General features: G+C 38.2%; 1 protein-coding gene across 1 annotated transcript in view; it reads left to right on the top strand.

The window, feature by feature from the left end:
- ACSS3 (acyl-CoA synthetase short chain family member 3) overlaps positions 1 to 21,289 on the top strand; it is a 244,414-nt gene extending 223,125 nt beyond the window's left edge. Inside the window, exons 12-16 of the mRNA XM_043969220.1 lie at positions 3,541 to 3,622; positions 4,911 to 5,033; positions 16,801 to 16,900; positions 17,002 to 17,177; positions 19,218 to 21,289. Coding sequence (XP_043825155.1) covers positions 3,541 to 3,622; positions 4,911 to 5,033; positions 16,801 to 16,900; positions 17,002 to 17,177; positions 19,218 to 19,286 — 550 coding nt within the window. The 3' untranslated portion in view covers positions 19,287 to 21,289. The remainder of the gene's footprint in view (positions 1 to 3,540; positions 3,623 to 4,910; positions 5,034 to 16,800; positions 16,901 to 17,001; positions 17,178 to 19,217) is intronic.
- Positions 21,290 to 22,427: the final 1,138 nt, after the last annotated feature.

The raw sequence follows: 22,427 nt of genomic DNA on the forward strand, positions 1-22,427 counted from the left end.
GTGTTCTCTTGTTTTCGTCCATGTTCCCCTTCATACATGAATTGACCTTTTTCATAAATATCTCATAGAAGAGAAAAGAAAGTGTATGGATCCATAGTTGTGGACTTCCCTCTGTTCTAAGTAATTGCTGATGTCCTCCTATTCGGCTTCTATAGAGTGGAAGCACTGTGCCAATTAAGAGGCTATTGTAACAGTCAAAATGAGTGGTGATTGTGAGTAGGGAGAAAGGGACAGATACAAGATGCTGTGGAAGGAAAATTGATAAGTCTTGGCAACTGGTTTTAATTTGGGGACGAATGAGGAATCCAAGATGATTCTCAGGTTGCAGATCTCTGTGAACTGTCAAGAGAACAAGTAAATTCCATTGGATTGGACTCCCTGCACTAGAATAGGAAGACTTGGTCAAGAATCATACAGAATAGCAAGGCATGGATGGTTTGCAGACAGCCTAAATGGAGGGAAGACTCACATCTGTAAGATCATGCATACATTTTAGAGTTTCAGAAAACACCCATAGTACCTCTGATGTAGAAATGCTGTGAAGATCAAATGAGATAATATATATGTGTTTTGTAATCTTTAAAGCAGGTATCATTGTCATTAGGTTTTTCAAACCATGACACTTTTGTGAAGCGATTAATTGCCCCAAAGAAATAGAGTGGCTTATCTTTAGTAGTTAAAAGAAACACTCATTCAGTGGGTAGCATGAGAACTCTATGCATTCCCTGAACAAATATAGTGTTCAATTCCACAAGCATTTATTAAATGACATATCCCAGGTACTGCGCTAAGTTTAAGAGTTACCAAGACCAAAATGAAGACAGTTCCTACCCTCGGGGAGCTTAGGTTCTCCTAGGATGTATAATCATGTAGCTAGATAAATTATTATAAAGTATATACAACATAATGCAGTGTTATTTCAGGAGATAGCTTCAGATATTTGAGGCAATTGGGGTTAAGTGACTTGCCCATTGTCACACAGCTAGTAAGTGTTTGAGGTAAGATTTGAACTCAGATCCTCCCAACTCCAGGGCCAGGGCTCTATCCACTGTGCTACCTAGCTTCCCCAATGCAGTCTTATTTCAAGAGGAAGAGGGTCCTAACATCTGGGAAGGGGTATTAGAAGAAGCAGACTATAGGAGGTGGCACCTATGCAAGATGTAGATGGAAGGTTTACATTCCAGAGATGGGCATATATTGTCCTGAGTCATAAAGAGTCTAGAAAGACTCAAGATGTGACCTCTGACCTGAGGGCACTTATAATCTAAATAAGAAAAGAAAATGTATATAGATAGAATATGGTATATAAGTGATACTAAGAACATGGGCTTTGGAGCAAGTGCACCAGGATCATACTCCTAACACCAGAATTTCACTCAATCTTCTATGTGAAAGGCAAAGATTGAATTGTTGAAAAGTCTGTGACTTTGATACTAACACTAAAATAATGAGAAAGTGACATATGAGTGACATAGATAATGTTTTGTGGTTCAGTCATTTTTCTCAGTCATGTCCATTCTTATTTGGGGTTTTCCTGGCAAAGGTACTGGAGTGGTTTGCCACTTCCTTCTCCAGCTCATTTTACAGAGGAGGAAACTGAGACAAACAGGGTCACACAGCTATCACGTATCTGAGGTCAGATTTGAACTCAGAAAGATGAATCTTCTTGTTTCTAGACCTGGCATGCTATCCATTGTGCCACCTCTCTGCCCTTTAGATAATGTTTATCTACATGACTTCCTTGGAGGGAGACATAAAAGGTGAAAAATAGAATTGCAGGATGATAGATTTAGACCTAGGAGGGACCTTAGAAGCCAATGAGACCAACCTTTTTATTTTTCAAATGGGAAAACTGAATCACAGAGACACACAGAGAATCAAGTGTTTTTTCCTGATTGCAAGTTGGTGATCTAAGCACTATCCCACCTAGGTAGGAAAAAAAATAGAATTTAAAGAGGTAGACACCCTGGATTGGAAATGATCTATCACTGCTTGGTCATCAACTACATTGGTGTATCCTTGTTATATGATATCCATTTTCTTTTCTCTTTTTTGTCATGTGTCATGAAAAGTATTGTCATATATATATATATATATATATATATATATATATATAGAGAGAGAGAGAGAGAGAGAGAGAGAGAGAGAGAGAGAGTGCTGACCTTGGAGTCAGGAAAATCTGCTTTCAATTTCTGCCTCAGATGGATTCTAACTGTGTAACCATGAGTTACACCAGGTTGTTTTGGTGGAGTGAATTTCCATGCTGGGAGTTTGCTACCTGAATGATATAGAGGGAAAGACAGGGAGTGCATAAACTATAGCAGGAACTATGTTTTCTTTCTCATCACCAACAGAAAATAAGTAATGATGGAATTAATAGGCAAAAAGCAGATAGGAACATCTGAAAGGGGGTCTGGTTGCACATGGAATATTTGTTTGCCATGGAATGAACTAGAGATTGCTCGTGGAGTGAAAAAAGATACTTAGCTTTGTGAAGGAGATTTCCTCTTCCAAACCCTGGAGTAGCTTTGGTGACCCCCTCACCCCAAAGTTGCAGATGTACTAGAGAACACTGAGGTGATAAGATACAGTTAATTATCTTTATGACTTCTGAGGGGGCAGGTAAATGATGCACTGGATAGAGTGCCAGGCTTGGAGTCAAGAAGACTCATCTTCCTGAGTTCCAATCTGGCCTCAGACACTTACTAGCTCTGTGACCCTGGGCAAGTCACTTAACCCTATTTGCCTCAATTGCTTATCTGTAAAATGAGCTAGAGAAGGAAATGGCAAAATCACTTCAGTTCTTTGCCAAGATGATCCCAAATGGGTCATGAAGAGAGTCAAGTATTATTGAAATGACTAAACAACAATTGATCCCTAAGGACCTTTCCAACTCTAGGATCTTAGGACTTATTCCAAGAAAGTGACTTTACTTCCCTTTACTAGCCACAACATCTGGCCCGTATCCTCGTTTTTGTTCTGTTATTATTGTTAATACTCCAGTGACTTATCAGCATAAAAATGGGCCAGATATGTTTAGGTCACAGAAAGAACAATTAATTGTCTTTGAACTTTGGTTCAAATTCCAACCCTCCCTCTAGCTACCTAGGACCTTGTGTGACCTTGGAGAAGTCATTATTTTCTCCATCTATAAAATGTCCAGTCATCTGTAAAATGATGAGATTGATAAAAAGATGACCTAGGAGTCTTTCAGGCTCTAAATCGACAAGCCTGTGGTCTTATAAACCCATCTATACCTCAATTTCTTCATTAGTAAAAAGGCATTGGATGAGGTGACTTCTAAGATTCCTCCCAATTCTAAATCTATGATTCTATGATCTCTGCTCCTTAATGGTTTGTGTACTTGTAGTCACAGCCTGGCTGGTAGATTTGGAGATCTGAGAGAAATAGAACTGTTTTCCATCAAAGATCTGTTACCCCTCTCTCTCACTGACAATATACCTTCTAACTAGCCTACCTCTATAGACTTTCATTCAATCTCACCTGCTGAATGCTAACCTCTCTGTATTTTTCCCTAAGGTTGCCTCTGCCACCTGGATCATTTTCAGGACTCTGGAAAAATCAGGAAGCCTTCAAGCATTTGTATTTTGAAAAGTTTCCTGTAAGAACCTCTGAGATACTGTTTGAGATGACTCTGTTTCTTATCAAACTTATTCACACAAGAAAAAGCCATGAGTAACTTGTTCATAAAATCTAAGAGCGGAAAGGAAATTTAAAAGGCTGTTCGATGTCATTCCTTGCTTTGAAGTATTGTGAACTGCTCAAATTGTTATTTAGCCTGAGTCGGCATTTATCTTAATTTTAACCATTTATGGGGTTGGCAGTTCAGCTACCTCCCTAGATGACCTCTTTTTGAGTTGAATCATCTTTCCTTACTCTTTCACAGTGAGGAAGTTACTTTGTAGATTTTACTAAGCTCACTTGTTGCATTTAATCTCATTTCTTTCTCTTTTTTTGGTAATAACTCTGTAGAGGGGGTAAAATATTTTGCAGTTGGATTGGCAAAATAAAAATAATTTTTAAAAATCATTGCTCCATGGCCAACCTTCACACTTTGAGAAGAGAGCTATCAGAGAAAAGACAGTTTATTACTGAGATTTTATTTGAAGCAATTCTAGCTTGGTTGATTTACCATCTGCTGGCATAGCTTTTTGGGATTTTGGGCCCTGATGCCTCATCAGGGTAGAACAAGATTAGATTAAACTATGTGATACCTTTCAAATATTAACACAGAAAAAGTCTAATTTTGAATCAAGAAGGAATGTGCCAATCTAATGTTATGTGCTACTGATGGATATTGAGACAATACTTTTCCATTAAGAAAAGAAATTGGGTTCATAAACTTTGTAGCTCATGGTTTTAACTCAACTTGGATATACACAAGAAGCTTTTAATTTATTACTAGATGTTTAAGGACCAAACAGAATCTGGCAAGCTTTGAAGATTTTTTAAAATTAGGAGCTTCATAACACCTAAGATTTATTTCTTATATATTTCATATATATGTGTGTGCATGTTTATACACACACATATACATGCATATATACACATATGTGTGTATGTATGTGTATATGCATAAATATATATACATATATATATATATAAATTTATTTATTTCTTCTACTATTTCTTCTGGTTCTGCCCCAGCCTGGATGGATGGATGGATGGATGGATGGATGGATGGATGGATGGATGGATGGATGGATGGATGGATGGATGGATAGATGAATGAATGAATAAATGAATTAATGAATGCATGAATGAATGAAAAAGCATTTGTTAATCATTTCCTTTATTCCAACCATTCCTTTACAATATCCTGAGTTTAAATGTTAATATATTAACTACATGACAATTGAAGTGCATTTGTTTTGATCTTGTGTTTACAGGGTTATTATGATACCATGGATGCTGGTTACATGGATGAAGATGGCTATTTGTATGTTATGTCTAGAGTTGATGATGTAATCAATGTGGCAGGTCACAGAATTTCAGCAGGTGCCATTGAAGAGGTATTAAAGAATACTGGACATTGAATTCTCTTTCTAAAAAAGTGAATGAGGGAGCAGCTAGGTGGCCCAGTGGATAAAGCACCAGCCCTGGATTCAGGAGGACCTGGGTTCAAATCTGACCTCAGACACTTGACACTTATTAGCTGTGTGACCCTGGGCAAGTCACTTAACCCTCATTCGCCTGCCCCCCCCCAAAGTGAATGAGAATAGGGATAGGAATATAACTAGACCTGTGATTTCATTGGAATAGAGAATTCCTGGGTGAGGCAGAATTTTCTATGGATGAATGCTGGCACCTTCTCTTCCAGAGTTGTCTAGTGCAATAAGAGATTTAGTGACTTGGCCAGAGGTGCACAGCCAGTATATAATGGAGGCGGAATTTGAATACAGTTCTTCCTGGTTCCAAGAACAGCTGTCTATCAACTATAATGAGTTCTCTCTGAATTAGAAAATAAAAAATGTATCAAAAATATGATTGGAACCCTATTCAGTAAAAATATGAACACCCACTCTCTGTGACGCTTTGCTAAGTTTTGTTTGGGGGGGGAAGCCGGCTCTGCTAAGATTCAGTTCATTTTAGTTATTTGTACATTTGATGACCTATCTGCAAAGTGGAGATACTATTTACATGTCATAGAGCTGTTTTGAAGAAAGTGTTCTGTACACCTCACAGTGCTATATGAATATATGTTTTTGGTCCAGCTCTGTGATTTCATTCTTGGATAATGTTCCAAATATGTCAATTCCCTCTACTCATACAGATGGGCAACTCATGGATAACTTAGTTTCAGAGTTGCCTGGGACCAAAGGAGATTAAATATCTTGCCCATGGTCACCCATCTAGTATATGTCATAGGTAACCTTTGAATCCAGTTTTTTGCTGACACCAAGGCTGGTTCTCTTCCCATTACACCATATTTTCTCTCATATACAAGTTCATTGTTTATTATAATTATTATTATTAGGAGAGATAGCATGATACAGTACGTAAGACATAGAAAGACCTGGGTTCAAATTTTGTCTCAGACATTTGCGAGTTTTGTAGCCCTGGGTATATAGTTTAACCTCCCTTTGTTATAGTTTCCCCATCCCTTAAAAATTGTGGTGGGAATGACAGGAATGGACTTGATGGATTCTAAAGTCCTTTCCCACTTAAAATTGATGATACTAGGATTAATTTTTTTTTAGTTTTGCCCCAACCTATGTGGATGGATGGATGGATGGATGAAAAAGCATTGGTTAATCACTTATTGTATACCAAGTACTGGGATAAGTAATGAGGATACAAATACAGAAAATAATGTAGTCCCTACTCTCAAGGAGTTAGTATTCTAAATTTTATATTTCTATTCTGTATTTTAACAAATATCCCCAATGATATTGGGGAAGAGAGAACAAGAGAGAACATTTCCATATATAAACAAAACCGAAAAATAGGAATATATGTGAAAATATAAAACTTGATTGTATACTGTTTATGTTTTTAAGGATTATAGAATAAAAAGGATCTCATGTTCTAATGGAAGAGGCACCATATACAGGGGAGTGGTGGCCAAAGAAGGGAGTTTTGGTCCAGGGAGTCTGAGGAAAGTGCAAAAGTAACTTGTGGTAACTTGTGGTAAACTACTGTTTAAAAGGGAGAAAATGTTTAATAGCACAATTAAAGCTTCAGTGAGATCAGCAAAAACAAAATTCAAGGTTCAGCTAATCTCCTCCCCTAATTAAATGATAGCCACCTTCTGTAAAGTGGGTATTTATCTTCATTTACAGGGAGTTTATCAGCCCTGCTTCTGTATACTTAGCTGTCTCGGTGTGGAAGCCAATTCTCTCATGCTCCACTGACAGGAAGGCATTTCATTAAATATTTTGGTTGATATGACCCATGTGGACTCTTGTTATAGTGTCACCATTTAAAATTGACTTTCCCTTTTGTAAGACTTGGAAATTGAAATTCACGCCTCGAGTATTTTGGTTGACTTGCCAGACAGGGACCTCTCCTCCCTGCCCCAACTTTTAATTTCTTGCCTCTTTAAAATGACTTTTTACTTCCATATGTATTTATGGTAGACACAATTAATTCAAAATATAGCTATTTCATATGCTTAGCATTTACCATCAATCAGAATGCAATAGTTCTACTCTATTTGGGGAGAGGCATGAAAATAATAATGGCAACCAAGTATAAGGCATATTCTACTTGAAAATATTACAGGCATCAGTGTGTGAATGTAGATAGAAATGAAGTTTTGGAAGACAATGGGGAAAATAGAGAATTTGAATCCAAAATTCCAAATTTCTCCCAAGTTTGTGATTAGAATCTAGCCCATTTACCATCATTTAACAAATGAATGCATATAACCTATTCATGACTTCCAGGATGTCCTCTTTACCCACTCACCGCCCCCCCCCCAATAAACTAATTCCTTTATTTTATTTTATTTTATTCATTTATTTTTGTGGAGCAATAGAGAGAGAGAGAGAGAGAGAGAGAGAGAGAGAGAGAGAGAGAGAGAGAGAGAGGGAATACACGCAAGAACAGCTCAAATAGGGCAGCTAGGTAGCACAGTGGATAAAGCACTGGCCCTGGATTCAGGAGGACCTGAGTTCAAATCCGGCCTCAGATATTTGACACTTACTTGCTGTGTGACCCTGGGCAAGTCACTTAACCCCAATTGCCCCAACCCCCCCCCAAAAAAAGAGCTACATAAATGTTAGGTGTTACTCTGGGCAGCCAAGCCTTTTTGCATCAAACTTTTCAATGCTCTGTTCAGGGTCATTGGAGAGAAGATGTCAAGTATTGGACCGCTTTTGCCTCCCATACATAGTTCATCCCTTTGTTCAAAATAGCATGATAAATAAGATACTGGATGTGGAATCAGAAGGATGTGGGATCAGGTCTCTCCTTAGATGTTACCAGCTGTGTGACCTGAGCAAGTCACTTCATCTCCCTCAATCTATTTCCTCATTTGCAAAATGAAGGGGTTGTACTCGATTGCCTCTGAGGTCCTTTCCATCTCTAAGCTTTAAGACCCTATGTCTTATGATCTATTGTCCCCCTTTTCCAAGGTAAGAATTAGGTTCCTTTGATTTTTTTTCCTTCCTTCCTTTCTTTTTTTTTTTTTTTTTTTGGTAAAAAAGTTCTATTAGTATCCATGGAAACTTGGAAATTTGGTATTAAAATGCTATACTTAAAGCCCATGGCAGTGTTCAAAAGCAATTTGCCTCTTTAAAGGTTGTTTTGACCAAATCACCATTGTTTGTTTCCAAGTTAGTGCTTCCCACCCCCCCACTAGTACAGAAGTGATGACTTCCCCAGCATGATTATGCGCCCAGTGAGTATACATTGAGAATTTTAGTATTGGCCATGATTTTTAAAACTGTGAGCTTTAAATCATTTTACATTTGCTCAATATTATCTTGCATAACATGAATATTAAAGAAGATTGGATTTTTCTCACAATTTTTCTCAGATTGCTTTCTTAATGCATATTCAAGTTTTATTTTTAATCTCGACGTTTTTCTTTCTCCCTCAAATTCTTCCCCTTAACAAATAGACCCCCCACTGTGTTGCTGTCTGTTTTAAATTAATTTCTAAGAGACTGTTGAAAAGATAAATGAAAAATACCCTCTTATTTCAATTAAAATTCACAATCCAAAATGCCACTAAAATATTTAAGGAATATATGTTTAATTGTCTCATAAAATGATAATAAACATCCATCTTCAAGGGTGTCAGCTATTTCCCAATGTGACCAAGGCTACTCAAGACAGATCTCAGGCAACACAATTGTCCTTGAACCACAGCTACCTCATGCCTGGATATGCTTTGTACATAAGAGGCATTCATTAAATATTTGTTGATTCCATAAATGGGAATTTCTGGTCCCTGCTTTTGACACCCAGTTTCCTCATTGCCACAGGACTCCTTATCTCCGAAGTCAAATTATTTGTTGCCTTCTGCTTCAAAGAGTTGAAAATGATGTATTTTGCTGCCTTCTCAAGCTCCCGTGCAACCCAAACTCTCATTTTTGATCTTTTTTCCAAATAGTGTTTGTTTAATAATGATGAAGAGTTTCTTAAAATTGCTTTTATTGAGGTTCCTCAGCCTTTAGGTCTTTGTGACACAGAGGCAGAAGGAAATTTTCTAGGAAGGATTAAAACCCTTAAGTCATCAAATGGATCTGTCATAGCATTGGAATAAATAGGGTTTCCAGTGGTGCCAATTACAGCCCATCCCTGCCTGCCCATCTGATGTTGGCCATTGTCCTCCCATAAGTTGACCAGAGAAAGTCCACCTAACATATTAGAAATCTTCCACCATGCCATTTCCCAGTCATTTGCCAGCTGAGTCACTTACACTCTGACCTCCTCTCAAGATTCTCTTGTCCTGCCACTTTCCAACTCTAGCTCTCATGTGTATTTTTTTCCATTAACACATAAATTCCTTCATTGGAAGCAACTGCATTGCATGCTTGTATTTCCCTACCCTTTAGCACTATATCTAGCACACAGTAAGTGTTTAAATACTTTTATATTCATTTATTCATTCATTCTTTACATTTAATGGGTACCAATAGAACATATGAGCTGGCTAACACTTATCCCTCAGTCTCACCATCTGGCCAACCCCTCATCCTTTTTGATCATACCTTTCTTTGATGAAAACCCTATTCCACTTCTTAGGAATTCATTGCTTGTAATATGTCACAGCCAGCTGGTGTCTCTCATTTACTACTACATTGCCCTCTGAGTGATAATTGTTGATTCTCTAGAGTTTGGTAATTCATGAGTTACGCCATGCAGCAATACTAGGAAACTATTGGTGTTAGAAAGATTGTGGGGGGCAGCTAGGTGGTGCAGTGGATAAAGCGCTGGCCTTGGATTCAGGAGGACCTGAGCTCAAATCTGGCTTCAGACATTTGATACTTATTAGCTGTGTGACCTTGGGCAAGTCACTTAACCCTTATTGCCCCAACAAAGGAAAAAAAAAAGATTGGGGGCTTTGTTTCGATGAAAGTTTTGGATCCCAGAAACCTTCACTGCCCTTAGAATGCTGCCTCATTGAATTTCAGAATCTCACGCTATATAGACCTTGTTCACAATATATCTAAAACACACAGAATGGTTTTGGGAACAGTTGCTTAAAAGACATTCTCTAATCTAACCACCTCCTTGATATAGAAATACCCGACATGGTTGCCCCAAGTAATAATATCTCGCCTCTTCTTAAGGAATTCCAGTAATGGAGAACTCACTATCTCATGAAGCCAATAATTCCATCCACTTGTGCTAGTTCTGCCCCCTGGTAAAACAGAATAAATCTAATTCCTCATCTATACGAAAGACCTTTAAATATTTAAAAGTAGCCATCCCTAAGTCTTTTCTTTTTCAGGTAAAATGTTCCCTTTTATTTCACTAAGTCTTCCTAATACCTGCTTTTGATCTCCTTCACCCTCCTCTGACATGTTTCAGTTTGTCAAGGTCCTACCTGATATATGATGCCCATAACTCTGTCTGATTGGAATGGAGAATAATTGAACTATCAATTCCCTTTCTTTTGGATTCTGTATGTAGGCTGGAACAATAGCCTAAAGTTATATGAGCTTTTCTTTTAAGAAGAAAATTACGTTACATTGCAATCTTTCAATCAACCAATTCAATTTGCTGAGTATTTGCTATGAATCTACTATATGCAAGGCCTGACTCCACTAGAAAAGAACAAAAACAAAATCTCAGTCTTGGTTTGTTTTGTTTTAATGGATTGCTTTCTAGTTAGCCTCATCTCCTTGGCATGTATTTAAACAGTGTCTTTTCCAAACTATAGATTTCACATTTATCCTCATTAAAATTTACTTCCTATATCTTTTGAGAGATGGAAATTGTCAGTTGCACAAATAAAATATTTATCAGATGCTCTGCTTTTAGCATAAAAAGATTTCCACCGGGTTAACATGTAGTGAAGGTTCCCATTATCACTATAGCTTGTCTCAATGTAAGCTTTTGATCTATTATCATGATTCATTTCCGCCACTTGGCCAAGGGATCTGGTATATAATTCTAACAACACCCATTCTCTTTCTCCTCTTATCCTTACCAAAATGTTTCTACTATAAATGACTCTTGAGATTCATTAATGCCACCCAGCTCTATATCTTCTTTACATAGTACTAGTCTATTATTTCCTCTCTCCACTGTATTTCTTTGAAAAGAGATCTGTACTTCCATTACTTTCATCTTATTCATGTGTCCCATCTTGATATTTTTAGATATATTTACTTCTTTGCTTTAAAACCTTAAGTTTACTTTATTGCCCATATAATATGCATTGAGATATATATATATGTATGTGCATATATATATATATATACATCTAGATTCGTCTAGATTCCCATTCCTCCTCTGATGCTCATTATCTGTGTGACCTTAAGCAGGTTACCTAGCTTCCCTAGATTTAGTTTCTTTATCTGCAAAATGAGGGGGCAGGACCAGATTTTTTTTTTGCCAAGGCAATTGGGGTTAAGTGACTTGCCCAGGGTCACACAGCCAGTAAGTGTCAAATGTCTGGGGTCAGATTTGAACTCAGGTCCTCCTGAATCCAGGACCAGTGCTCTATCCACTGTGCCACCTAGCTGTCCCTCCAGATGGTCTTTTCTTCCACGATCCTATGGTCCAGGGTTAAAAGAATTCTTCCTCCCTCCTCCTAAGGTTGATTTTTTGGTTTTTTGTTTGTTTGACTGGGTTTGTGTTTTTTCATTGTTGTTGTTGTTGTTGTTTGGTAATTCTTTGAATTACTGGGCAATTGAGTCTCTATAGATTTTTCTGTATCAAGTTTCATGTTTTCCACAGGCTCAAACAAACTATCAAGGACCGTTTATTCAACAATCACCATGTGCCAGGCACAGTGTTGGACACTGAAATATACACAAATGTGAAATATTCCCTGTCTTTCAAGAAGTTTCTATTCTCATGAGAAAAATGTCATGTACACATAGAAATATTTATGCAGTATGTACTAAGCAAATATAAGATGATTTTAGTGGTGGAGGCAGGGTGGGGAGAATTTCCAGTGGAGTTTTGAATCTGGATTTTTTTTCCCCTCTACAACTTTATTTTATATTCAAAACTTTTAAAAAATATCATCAAATATCCAGCCAATCATATTTCCCCCAGCTCTTTTCATACTACATCGTTTACTAACGACTTATCCTTCTTGTTAACTGAGCCCCGATCCAGAAACCAAATCATTCATTATTATGTCACTGCCTATCTATTTTCCATGTCCTCCTTTCTCTTCTGAAATCTTAACTTTCAACTAAAAAAAACAAAAACAACCCCAGGCCGAAATTCCATGTCCCTACAAGTCTTCTCATTTCTGACTAGGATTTCAGAGTCCCTATAGATACTTTCCAGGTCATTTCCAACAGTATCATTCTCCTCCATGTGAATCACCAGAAATGAGTAGTGGTTTCAACCAACTTTCCATCCCATTCAAAGTACATGTGACAGGAAGATATTAGGTCTTCTGATTGGCCATGAATACACACACCCATTTCTGTACTCCTCATCAGGAGTCAGCTACTCACCACCACAATACATTCCTTCCAGTTTTCAAGCCAGCTGGCACTTAATGCCCTAAAGTCCAAAGCAACTAGCTTGACATTGCTGTTTCCTCAGGAAGCCCAGATCTATACTGTTGGGAAAGCCCCGGGTGATCTATTCAAAGCATTCTGACTTTCCTCTTCTTTTCCCTCCTGTGACAAAAATTTCTACTTGCCAAACTGTTGACCTTGGCTTCGATTTGCCTTTATCTCCTCAGAATCTCTTATGTCTATAAGATTGTTCATCCTCCTTTAATGTCATGGAGATTTAGAAAGCATCATTTCGTCTGTTTTGAAACAACACATCAGGATTTTAAAAAAAAGATGCTTGTCTCCCCATTTGTTTGGCTCATAATACATTACATTTCTCACTAAATTTTTCACCTAAGAAACGATTTCTTCTAAAAGTGTTATGTTCAAAGTGTTGGCATATGAGGAGATGTTGAAGTAATTGGTGGTGTTTGACTTGGAGAAGAGAAGACTCTGGGAGAAAGTGCTAGTTGTCTAAAAATATTTAAAACAGTTATGAAGAAGAGGGATTAGACTTGTTACATTTTAGCCCCAAAGAACTGAAATCAAGAACAGTGGAGAGAAATGGCAAAGGGGCCAACTTAGTCTTTTTTTTTTTCCTTGGGGGTAGGGCAATGAGGGTTAAGTGACTTGCACAGGGTCATACAGCTAGTATCAGGTGTCTGAGGCTGGATTTGAACTTAGGTCCTCCTGAATTCAGGGTCAGTGCTTTATCCACTGGGGCACCTAGATACCCCCCAACTTAGTCCTGATGCCAGAAAAACCTATCCAGAAGAAAGAAGCACCTCAGGAGTGCATGGGGTGCCCTTATTGGAAAATGTCAAGCAGAGACTAGGTGACTACTAGTTGGGTATATTTTAGTGGTAATTCCCTTTTTGTATGGCTTGGACTAAGTGACTGTTTGGATGTATTCTAACTCAAATTCAGTGATTCTGTAAAAACCATAGCAAGTGGAAATTTTCAGTCAATATCATCTATGTCTACAGGACATAAGAAAGCAGATTTAGTTAGTTTTTAAAAAAAAGAGTCACACTGATTAGTTGAGAAAACATCCGGCTTATAGTTCAATTTTGAAAAACTGAATAAATAAGATGTTTGGGAACTTTGTAGCTATCTTCCCTACAACTATGGTTCATTTCACTGGCTTATTTCCCCAAGGATGGTTTCAACAGGTAAAGTTCAGCATTATTGCTGAGGTTGACACAGCACAATTAATTACCAATGGAAAGAAACCTTTTGCACCTAGTTTAAGAAATTGAAGGCAAAAGGAAAAGGATGCAGCTGGTCCCTAGAGCATGTGTAGTGTAGCCTGTTCCATTTGGCAGGTAAATATTCCCTACTGTGACTGCAAATTCTGGGTCTTCACTATCTGGCAGTTGAATTCCTGCCATCTGGAAGCACCTATGGCTTGGAAAAGAGTCTAAAACAAGATCAATTCTTTGGGATTTTTTTTTTTTTGGTCAGATGACAGCATTGGCATTTGGAGAATTTGGCTCAGCATGTCTTCAACAGAAGCATCTTTGTTAGATACTGTCTCATGATGGAAACAATTGTGCATCTTTAACTCAGAAAATCAACAATATTTTCAGGGGGCAGCTAGGTGGCACAGTTGATAGAGCACCAGCCCTGGATTCAGGAGTACCTAAGTTCAAATCCGGCCTCAGACACTTAACACTTACTAGCTGTGTGACCCTGGGCAAGTCACTTAACCCTCATTGCCTCACGCAAAAAAAAAATATATATATATATATATATATATATGTACACATATACATATACATATACATACATACATACATACATATATATATATATATATATATATATATATTTGCAATACGAGAAACAACTACTATGTGCCTGGCACCGTGGGGATGCCCCAGAAAGTAAAAGCAAAAGTCACCATCCTTGTATCCAGGATTGGCTCGTATTGATTTAGAGCCAGACTGGAAATTAAAGATCATCTAGTCTGATTTTCTCATTTGACGGATGAGGAATTTGAGGCATTCCTTGTTTGTAACTTGTCCAAGGTCAAAGGTTATAAGGTGGGACTTGAATGTTGCACTCCAAATCTGATATTCTTTCCCTTGTTCCATATTGTTTTAAATCTAGCTGGGGGAAAAGACTTAATAAAATACTATAACCCTCAGTGATGGAGTGCATAAGATGATATTGACTCTGAGTGTTATAGGATCTGAGAGAAGAGAATGATTTAGTGACTCAGTGTACTTCATGTTTATCTACTATGTTCTGATTTCTTTACGTTGTCTCCTCCATGAGACTGTATGGTCTTTCAGGCCAAGGGCTGTCTTTGATTTTTCTTTGTATGTCTAGCACAGTGCCTGGCACAAAGTGAGCACTTAATAACTAAAGGATTGTTGATGGATAGATGGTTGGATTTGGGTTTAGTTAATGAGTACTTCATGGAGGAGGTGAAATTTACATCCTAGCAACACCCAGATCTGCTGTGATGGAAGAATCCTGCCAAGTCAACTCTATGTAGCTACTGTTTTTCTTTTTTCTTTTAATTTTCTAAAATCTGTGAGACAGTTCTGTAAGATTCTTTTTTTTGCTTAGTTGATATATGAGAGAGTGAGGTAATTTTTTAAGATTCTATCCAGTATTTTTTGGGGGGGGGTAGAGCAATGAAGGTTAAATGACTTGCCCACGGTCACACAGCTAGTAAGTGTCAAGTGTCTGAGGTCAGATTTGAACTCAGGTCCTCCTGAATCTAGGGCCAGTTCTTTATCCACTGCATCACCTAGCTGCCCCCACCCCCATTAAACTCTTAATAGTTTATTTTTTTTTAATTATGGGATATATAACTAGGTGGAACCTTAGAATTTATCTGGTCCACTCTACTCTTTTCACAGATGAGGAAATTGAGATACATCAGAATACGGAAGTTATTTGCCCAAGTGAGGATTGAATGTGGGTCTTCTAAATCTAAGGCAGCTGGGTGGCACAGTGGATTGAATATTGGCCTTGGAGTCAGGAAGACTCATATTCTTGAGTTCAAAACTGGCCTCAGATGCTTTTTGTGTGATACTGGGCAAGTCACTTAATCTTGTTTGCCTTGGCTCCTCATCTGTAAAAGGAAATGGCAAACCACTCCAGCATCCTTGGCAAGTGGGGTCACAAAGAGTTGCAAATGACTGAAAAATGACTCAACAACATCAAAATTTCTGAATCTAAATACAGGGCTCCATAGTCTAGTTTATCCATTCTTATTATTTATTTTTTATGATTTAATTTTTTTCCAATTAAGCATTTGTTTTACTTCTTTTCCACCGTCACCCCCCAATTTAAAATAAAAGTTTGTAACAAATATGCACAGTCAAGTAAAACAAATTCCCATGTTGTCCATGCCCAAAACTATGTACCACTACTCTATCACCTCTCCATTAGAAGATGGGTAGACAGGGGGCAGCTAGGTGGTGCAGTGGAGAAAGCACTGGCCCTGGATTCAGGAGGACCTGAGTTCAAATCTGGCCTCAGACACTTGACACTTACTAGCTGTGTGACCCTGGGCAAGTCACTTAACCCTCAGTGCCCCCTCACACACGCAAAAAAAAGGAAGAAAAAGATGGTTAGACAGTTTTTCCAGGGATCCTCTGGAATCAAAGCTTTCTCATGGTTTCTTCCTACTTCTCACTGGTGGCCCTGATCATCCTGTGTGTAAAGTCTGGCTTTTTGGACACCTTTCTCCCAGAGGCACTCCATTCCCAAGGCCACCTCAGCAATGTCTCATTGTGCCTCATGTCGAGGGCATGTTGCGCTGTTGGAACCTGCTCTCAAGAGTCTTTTGCTAATTGGGAACTGTTTGTTTATATTTGGCACCTATTGTACATTTTCCCTGGCTTCATTATTAAGTGGCTGTAATGAGGAAAATAATCCCCTTACTTGGAAATAAGCTAAGTGATTTGTCTTAATTATTGTCAGCACTCAGTGGCTACCTGGTGGTGCCTGAACAGATGCCTTGGTGGGTAATGATGTTAGGGATTAGTAAGTCATTTTCAGAGAGGTGGCTACAGGCTAATTTTTGGCTTCCCTAGCGTGTTTCTTCTTCTTTTTTTTTTACCCCCTTGATATAGTGACTCAAATTACTGCCCTGAAATTGATATCTTTCCCTCTTCTAGTCGGTCCTTTCCCATGGTACGGTAGCTGACTGTGCTGTCGTTGGCAAGGAGGATCCTTTAAAAGGCCATGTCCCATTAGCGCTTTGCGTACTAAGGAAAGGTGAGAACCTGCCGTCCTTCCTTGACTCTGTGTTGGTGCCTTGTGTGATTAAAGATGCCTTCCAAGTGTCCCATGCTCACAGCTGGAAATCTCTCCCCCAGAAGTAAATGCTACAGAGGAGAAAGTTTTGGAAGAAATCGTAAAGCACGTGAGACACACCATCGGCCCAGTGGCAGCTTTCCGACATGCAGTGTTTGTTAAGCAGCTACCCAAGACCCGCTCTGGCAAGATACCCCGGTCAGCTCTGTCTGCGCTTGTCAATGGAAAGCCTTATAAGGTAGTCGGCTGAGAATTTGTAACACTGAATTCCAGTTTCATCTTCCCTTTGATTTCATTTGCACTGGTGAGATATAGCGTCTACGTCATTCTCCGCACCCCTCAGAGATATTTATTAGTGTCTCTGGATCCAGCCTAATGCAAGGGCCAGTAGCCCCTGGTCTTTTTATTCCTCGGGCTTTTAGCTGAGCAGCATCTGGGGTGTAAAAGACTAAGAAATAAATGGAATGTGATGGTAATGAATTTGAAAATAAGGGGGCAGCTAGGTGGCGCAGTGGATAAAGCACCAGCCCTGCATTCAGGAGGACCTGAGTTCAAATTTGGCCTCAGACACTTGACACTTACTAGCTGTGTGACCCTGGGCAAGTCACTTAACCCTCATTGCTCAGCAAAAAGAAAAAGAAAAGAAAAAGAAAAAGAAAAAAAGAAAATGAGATATGTATGTTATAACTACTAGGCTTAACAGAAATGGGAATTTTTTTTTTTAAATTGCAAATTTATGGTGCCGCTCCTATTTATAGTTCTATCACTGGGGCAGTAAAGCATCATGGATAGAATAATGGACTTGGAGTAGAGAAGACTTGGGTTCAAGACCTGTTTCTGATGCTTGCTAGCTGTATGACCCTGGGCAAGTCACTTGATCCTCTTTGCCTCAGTTTCTTCATTGGTCACATGGCAAATCACTGCAGTATTTTTACCAAGAAAACCCCAAATGGGGTTGTGAAGAGTCAGATATGACTGAAATGGTCCATCAACAAAATTGGGAACAACAGCACTTAGAGTATCTACCTCATCGAAGTTGTAATGAGGTTCGAACAATATAACAAAGAACTTGCCATGTAGTCATATCCAAATGTCAGCAGTGATTGCCTTGATAGACATCTGTAAACCTAAGTAAGGGCATGTGTGTGTCTTCTGATTATACCTATGATTATAGGAAAATATTTTCCTTTCAAGGAAATGCAAGATAATTAAAATCAAACAGATTGTCATTCAAGGTCACGTCCGTTAGCACTTTGTGTACTGAGGAAAGGTGAGAACCTGCCAGCCTTCCTTGACTCTGTGTGTGATTAAAGATCCCTTAAAATTGCTCAGTGCTCATGATTTGAAATTCCTCCCCTGGCCATACATGGTAGAGGAGAAAGTTTTGGAAGAAATCGTGAAGCACTGGGCCAGGTGGCAGCTTTAATTAATGACTGCAATGAAGGGAAAAGACTTTTTGGTACTGTTTTTTGAGGTCCTTTTTTTTTTTTTTAATCAGTTCACTTATTTAGAGCTGCAGATGATTTTGAAGACCATCTAGTCCAGACACCTAATTTTACAGATGAGCAAACTGAGTCCCAGAGAGGTTGAATGAATTGTCTGGGATCATATAACCACTAAGTATCAAGAGCAGAAGCAAAGGATCATAAATTTAAAACTGGAAGAGACCTGAAAGACCTCATTTTATAGGTGAGGAAATTGAGGTCGAAGGATCAAAGGCAAAATTTGAACCCAGGACTTCTTGCTGTCAAGTTGATTATTTGGACCACCCAGTGCTTTACTACTTCTGTGACAGAACTACAAACAGAAGTTTCTTTATAAATATGTGATTTTGACTCTACTCTTTCTAACTATGACTTTACCATGAGACTTTATTATTCTAGTACAATTGATTTAAGTTGATGATGAAAATCTATATTAAGAAATTTTCAAATGGATTTTTTTTCCTTCTAGGGGTGATGAGACAATTAGCATCTTGATCTAGACTAGAGTTGTTTTTTTAAAAAAATATTGTGGGTAGCTAGGGGGTACAGTGGATAAAGCACCAGCCCTGGATTCAGAAGGACCTGAGTTCCAATTTGGTCTCAGACACTTGACACTAGCTTGGTGACCCTGGGCAAGTCACTTAACCTTCATTGCCCCCACACAAAAAAATAATAATAATAAACCTCATACAGGGTCACAAAGAGTCAGACGCTGAACAACAAAATAGTAAATGTGGGGGTGGGAGATGTGGGAATGGAGTCAAAGGCATTTCTAACTCTGATTTTCTTTCCAGATAACTCCCACAATTGAGGATCCTCGTGTCTTTAGCCATATAGAAGAAATACTGAAACAGACTTCATGACCTTTTTTCCTCTGCAAAAATTCGCATAACAGTGGAGAAGAAAAGTCACTTTGGAACACAGAAATAGGTGGAGAATTGGAGGATCTCTGTAGTCACTAAGCAAAGTATTTGGGAAATAGAGGTTAATGATGTAGTTGACTGGAAGATCCTTAATTGATAGTAGCCTTTGGCTACTGGTTATTTCTTAGGTCTTAGTATTTTTTTTGTCTTTTCATGTTTTTTTAATGCATTTGTGGCTTTGTTTTAAATAATTATACTAACTTCTAGTACGAGCCTAATGAAATAGCTGTCAGAACTGAAAGGGACATCAGAGATCATCTTGCCATCCTCCCACCTCCCCCTTCTCTAATTTTAGATGAAGAAACTGAAGCCAAATGTAACTTTAACCCTTCTTTCTGCCTTATCTTCAAATTTAACCACCCCCATCCCTAAGAAGCTGGAATTGTTGGGAGTTTGGCACAGGAATAGAAGTGGAGGACTTATTTTATGTGACAAATTAACCGTAGAAAGAGTAGGACAATCAAGATGGCATGGAATTAGATTATTGCTTAAAGGATATTATAAGGAGATTTAAAGCTGGATGAGACCTCAGAGACCTCGTCCCTTTACTCATTTTATTGATGAGGCAACTGAGTCCACAGAAGATAGGTGACTTGCCCAACGTCCCACAGAGAAGAGTGTCAGAAATGTGACTTGAACCCAAATCTTTGGCCTCATGAAGCAATGCCCTGTACCATGGTGCTTCCAATTATGCTAAAAGTAAAATGGACCAAGTGAGACTTCATCAGTAAGTTCATTCACACTGACCTAGAACGGATAAGATAATGGAGTTTTCCAATGAACTGAAATTTCTGATAAACCCAATTTTGAACAAACTAGTAAGCCCTGAAATATAGTTACTCCCCATAAAGTGTGTGTAGTAAACTGTATTGTGTATAATTACATTGTGGAGGATTCACAAGGTACTTCAGGACCTTTCAGTACCTCTGGCTCAGGAGAATGAATTATGACCTATGTACAATGCTGTAGTTTTATTAAAAAAAAAAACAACATAGCAGGGATTTAGACTCCTAATGCTTTAGAATTGGCTATTTGAATAAATATGTCAGCTTATTTACTTGTCTTTTATATCTCTTAAAATTAGTGTGTACCGCGCAAAGGGAAAAATATGGACTTTAAGCTTTCAGATTGTAGGGAAAATGCAGAGTTACTATGTAAGAAGCACTTAGTTTAAATTTTCTCCATTAACAGATGCAAAGAGGAATAATGTGGTTTGCCAGTTTTTCAATTGATTCAATGTATAGGAAATTATATTAGCTTACCTTGGAATTTTAAAGGAAGAAGCTTTTTTTTTTTTTGGCCATTTCATGTAATTATTTCAGCTGTAAGTCCCAACAGATTTAAAAGTCAATAATGTCTTTAAAGTCAATAATGTCTTTATGTCTGGGGGAAAAAAGTTATCTTGTGTCCTTTTTTTTTTTCCTTAATGTAGTTACATTGATTAAAATGGAGAATTCTATTGGAGATTCAATTTCTCCATGCAAGCACCCAGCTTCCATCTGGTGAATAGTCACAGCAAGACAGAGAGGATGAGCAGACCAATGATAATATAAAGGTACATTGGCAAAGTTTCATTTAGTACTTAAAGATGGAGGGGCCCTTTGGCTGCAGATTCTAGTGATGACTCAAATCAGAGGGATTGAAAAATGTTATATCGTACTTGGGGGAGGGTGAAGATCTATTTTATAAGAGCAAGATTGAGAAGCTTTGCATTGTTCATTACTGTTGAAGGAAGTGTCCCCATCAGTCAGACCCCCAAGTCCATTGAAATATATATAGCCATCCCTTCCACATTGCTGGGGTTAGGGATACCCTTGTCATATGGAAAATCTGCGTAAATGTTTTTGGCCATCCCTTCCTACCAGAGCAGAAATCTGAACTTTGTCTTTTATGGTATGTTTACAGAATTAAAGGATAAATATATATTATTATACAATACTCTACATATATTTTGTACATTTCTAAGTTTCCAAATTTTTTCCGTGTTATCTGCTGGTCTTTGCATGTTGACTGCGGCTTCTGCAAAACTCCCCCCAAAATTCCCATTTAATTTCTTATGCCCACCTGTGATAGATCTAAACTGTAATGGGGAAAGTCATGATGTGGAGGGGATAACTATACCTACAGGGACATTTTAGTCTATAGAAAGCAGCATTGACCATTTAGGCACTTCTTCATTCGTATTTATCCGCCTTTTCAGCCTGTGTTTTAATCATAGGAATCATTGTTTGAAAGAAAAAAAAAAGTTTTGAAAGCAGAATCCTAGAACAATCCTGATTTCCATTATTTTAGGTAGCAGCATAGTGGATTGAGAGCTGTCCTGAAAACCAAGAAAACCTAAGTTTTAGTCCAGTTCATGACCTCCCCATCCTGTAGCAGAAAAGGGAGGGGAGTCTCTTCATTTGAGAGTTTTCTAGAGTAGTGGAGTCAAGCAGATAAAAACTGGGGGCCACTCACCCATACGTAGAGACCCCTGCAGGCCACACACTGACTTAGTCACAAATTAACATTACGTTTTAGGGTATTTTTATTTCGTTAATTCATACTTAATTACATCTTAATCTGATTAGGTGGGCACTTGGGAATGTCACAGGCTGAATGGGCCTTGTGTTTGACACCTCTGCCCTAGACCATGAAAGTGCAGATCCAGTCCTTATTTCTCCTTGTGCAATATGACTAGTGACTTTGCATCTGTTTATTTAAGGGCAGTGCCAAAGAATGCTATTAAAATATCTAGTTTCCTTCCTATTTAAGGCAATTTGTATTCTATTTACCAGATAATTTTCTTATGGAAATTTATTTTTTTCCTATCCAGTTCTTTTACTTAAGAAAATTAAATGTATCTCTTGCCTAATTGGAAAGCTAGACCAAAACTATAATGCCTTCCATGAAAGAGATGCTGCTATATAACCAAGCCTAGAAGTTATGAATTGGCAGCCATGATTAAAAACTCTAAAACTACTTATTTTCAGAAGGCACCAAAAAGTGACGTTTTCTCTAGACCAGTACAGATTGAATTTAAATCCTTCTTTAGACATACTCTCTTAATAATACCCAGTGGGTTGGGGCGGCTAGGTGGTG

The sequence above is a fragment of the Dromiciops gliroides genome, chromosome 5 (genome assembly GCF_019393635.1).
Source record: "Dromiciops gliroides isolate mDroGli1 chromosome 5, mDroGli1.pri, whole genome shotgun sequence".
NCBI classification, from domain to species: Eukaryota; Metazoa; Chordata; class Mammalia; order Microbiotheria; family Microbiotheriidae; genus Dromiciops; species Dromiciops gliroides.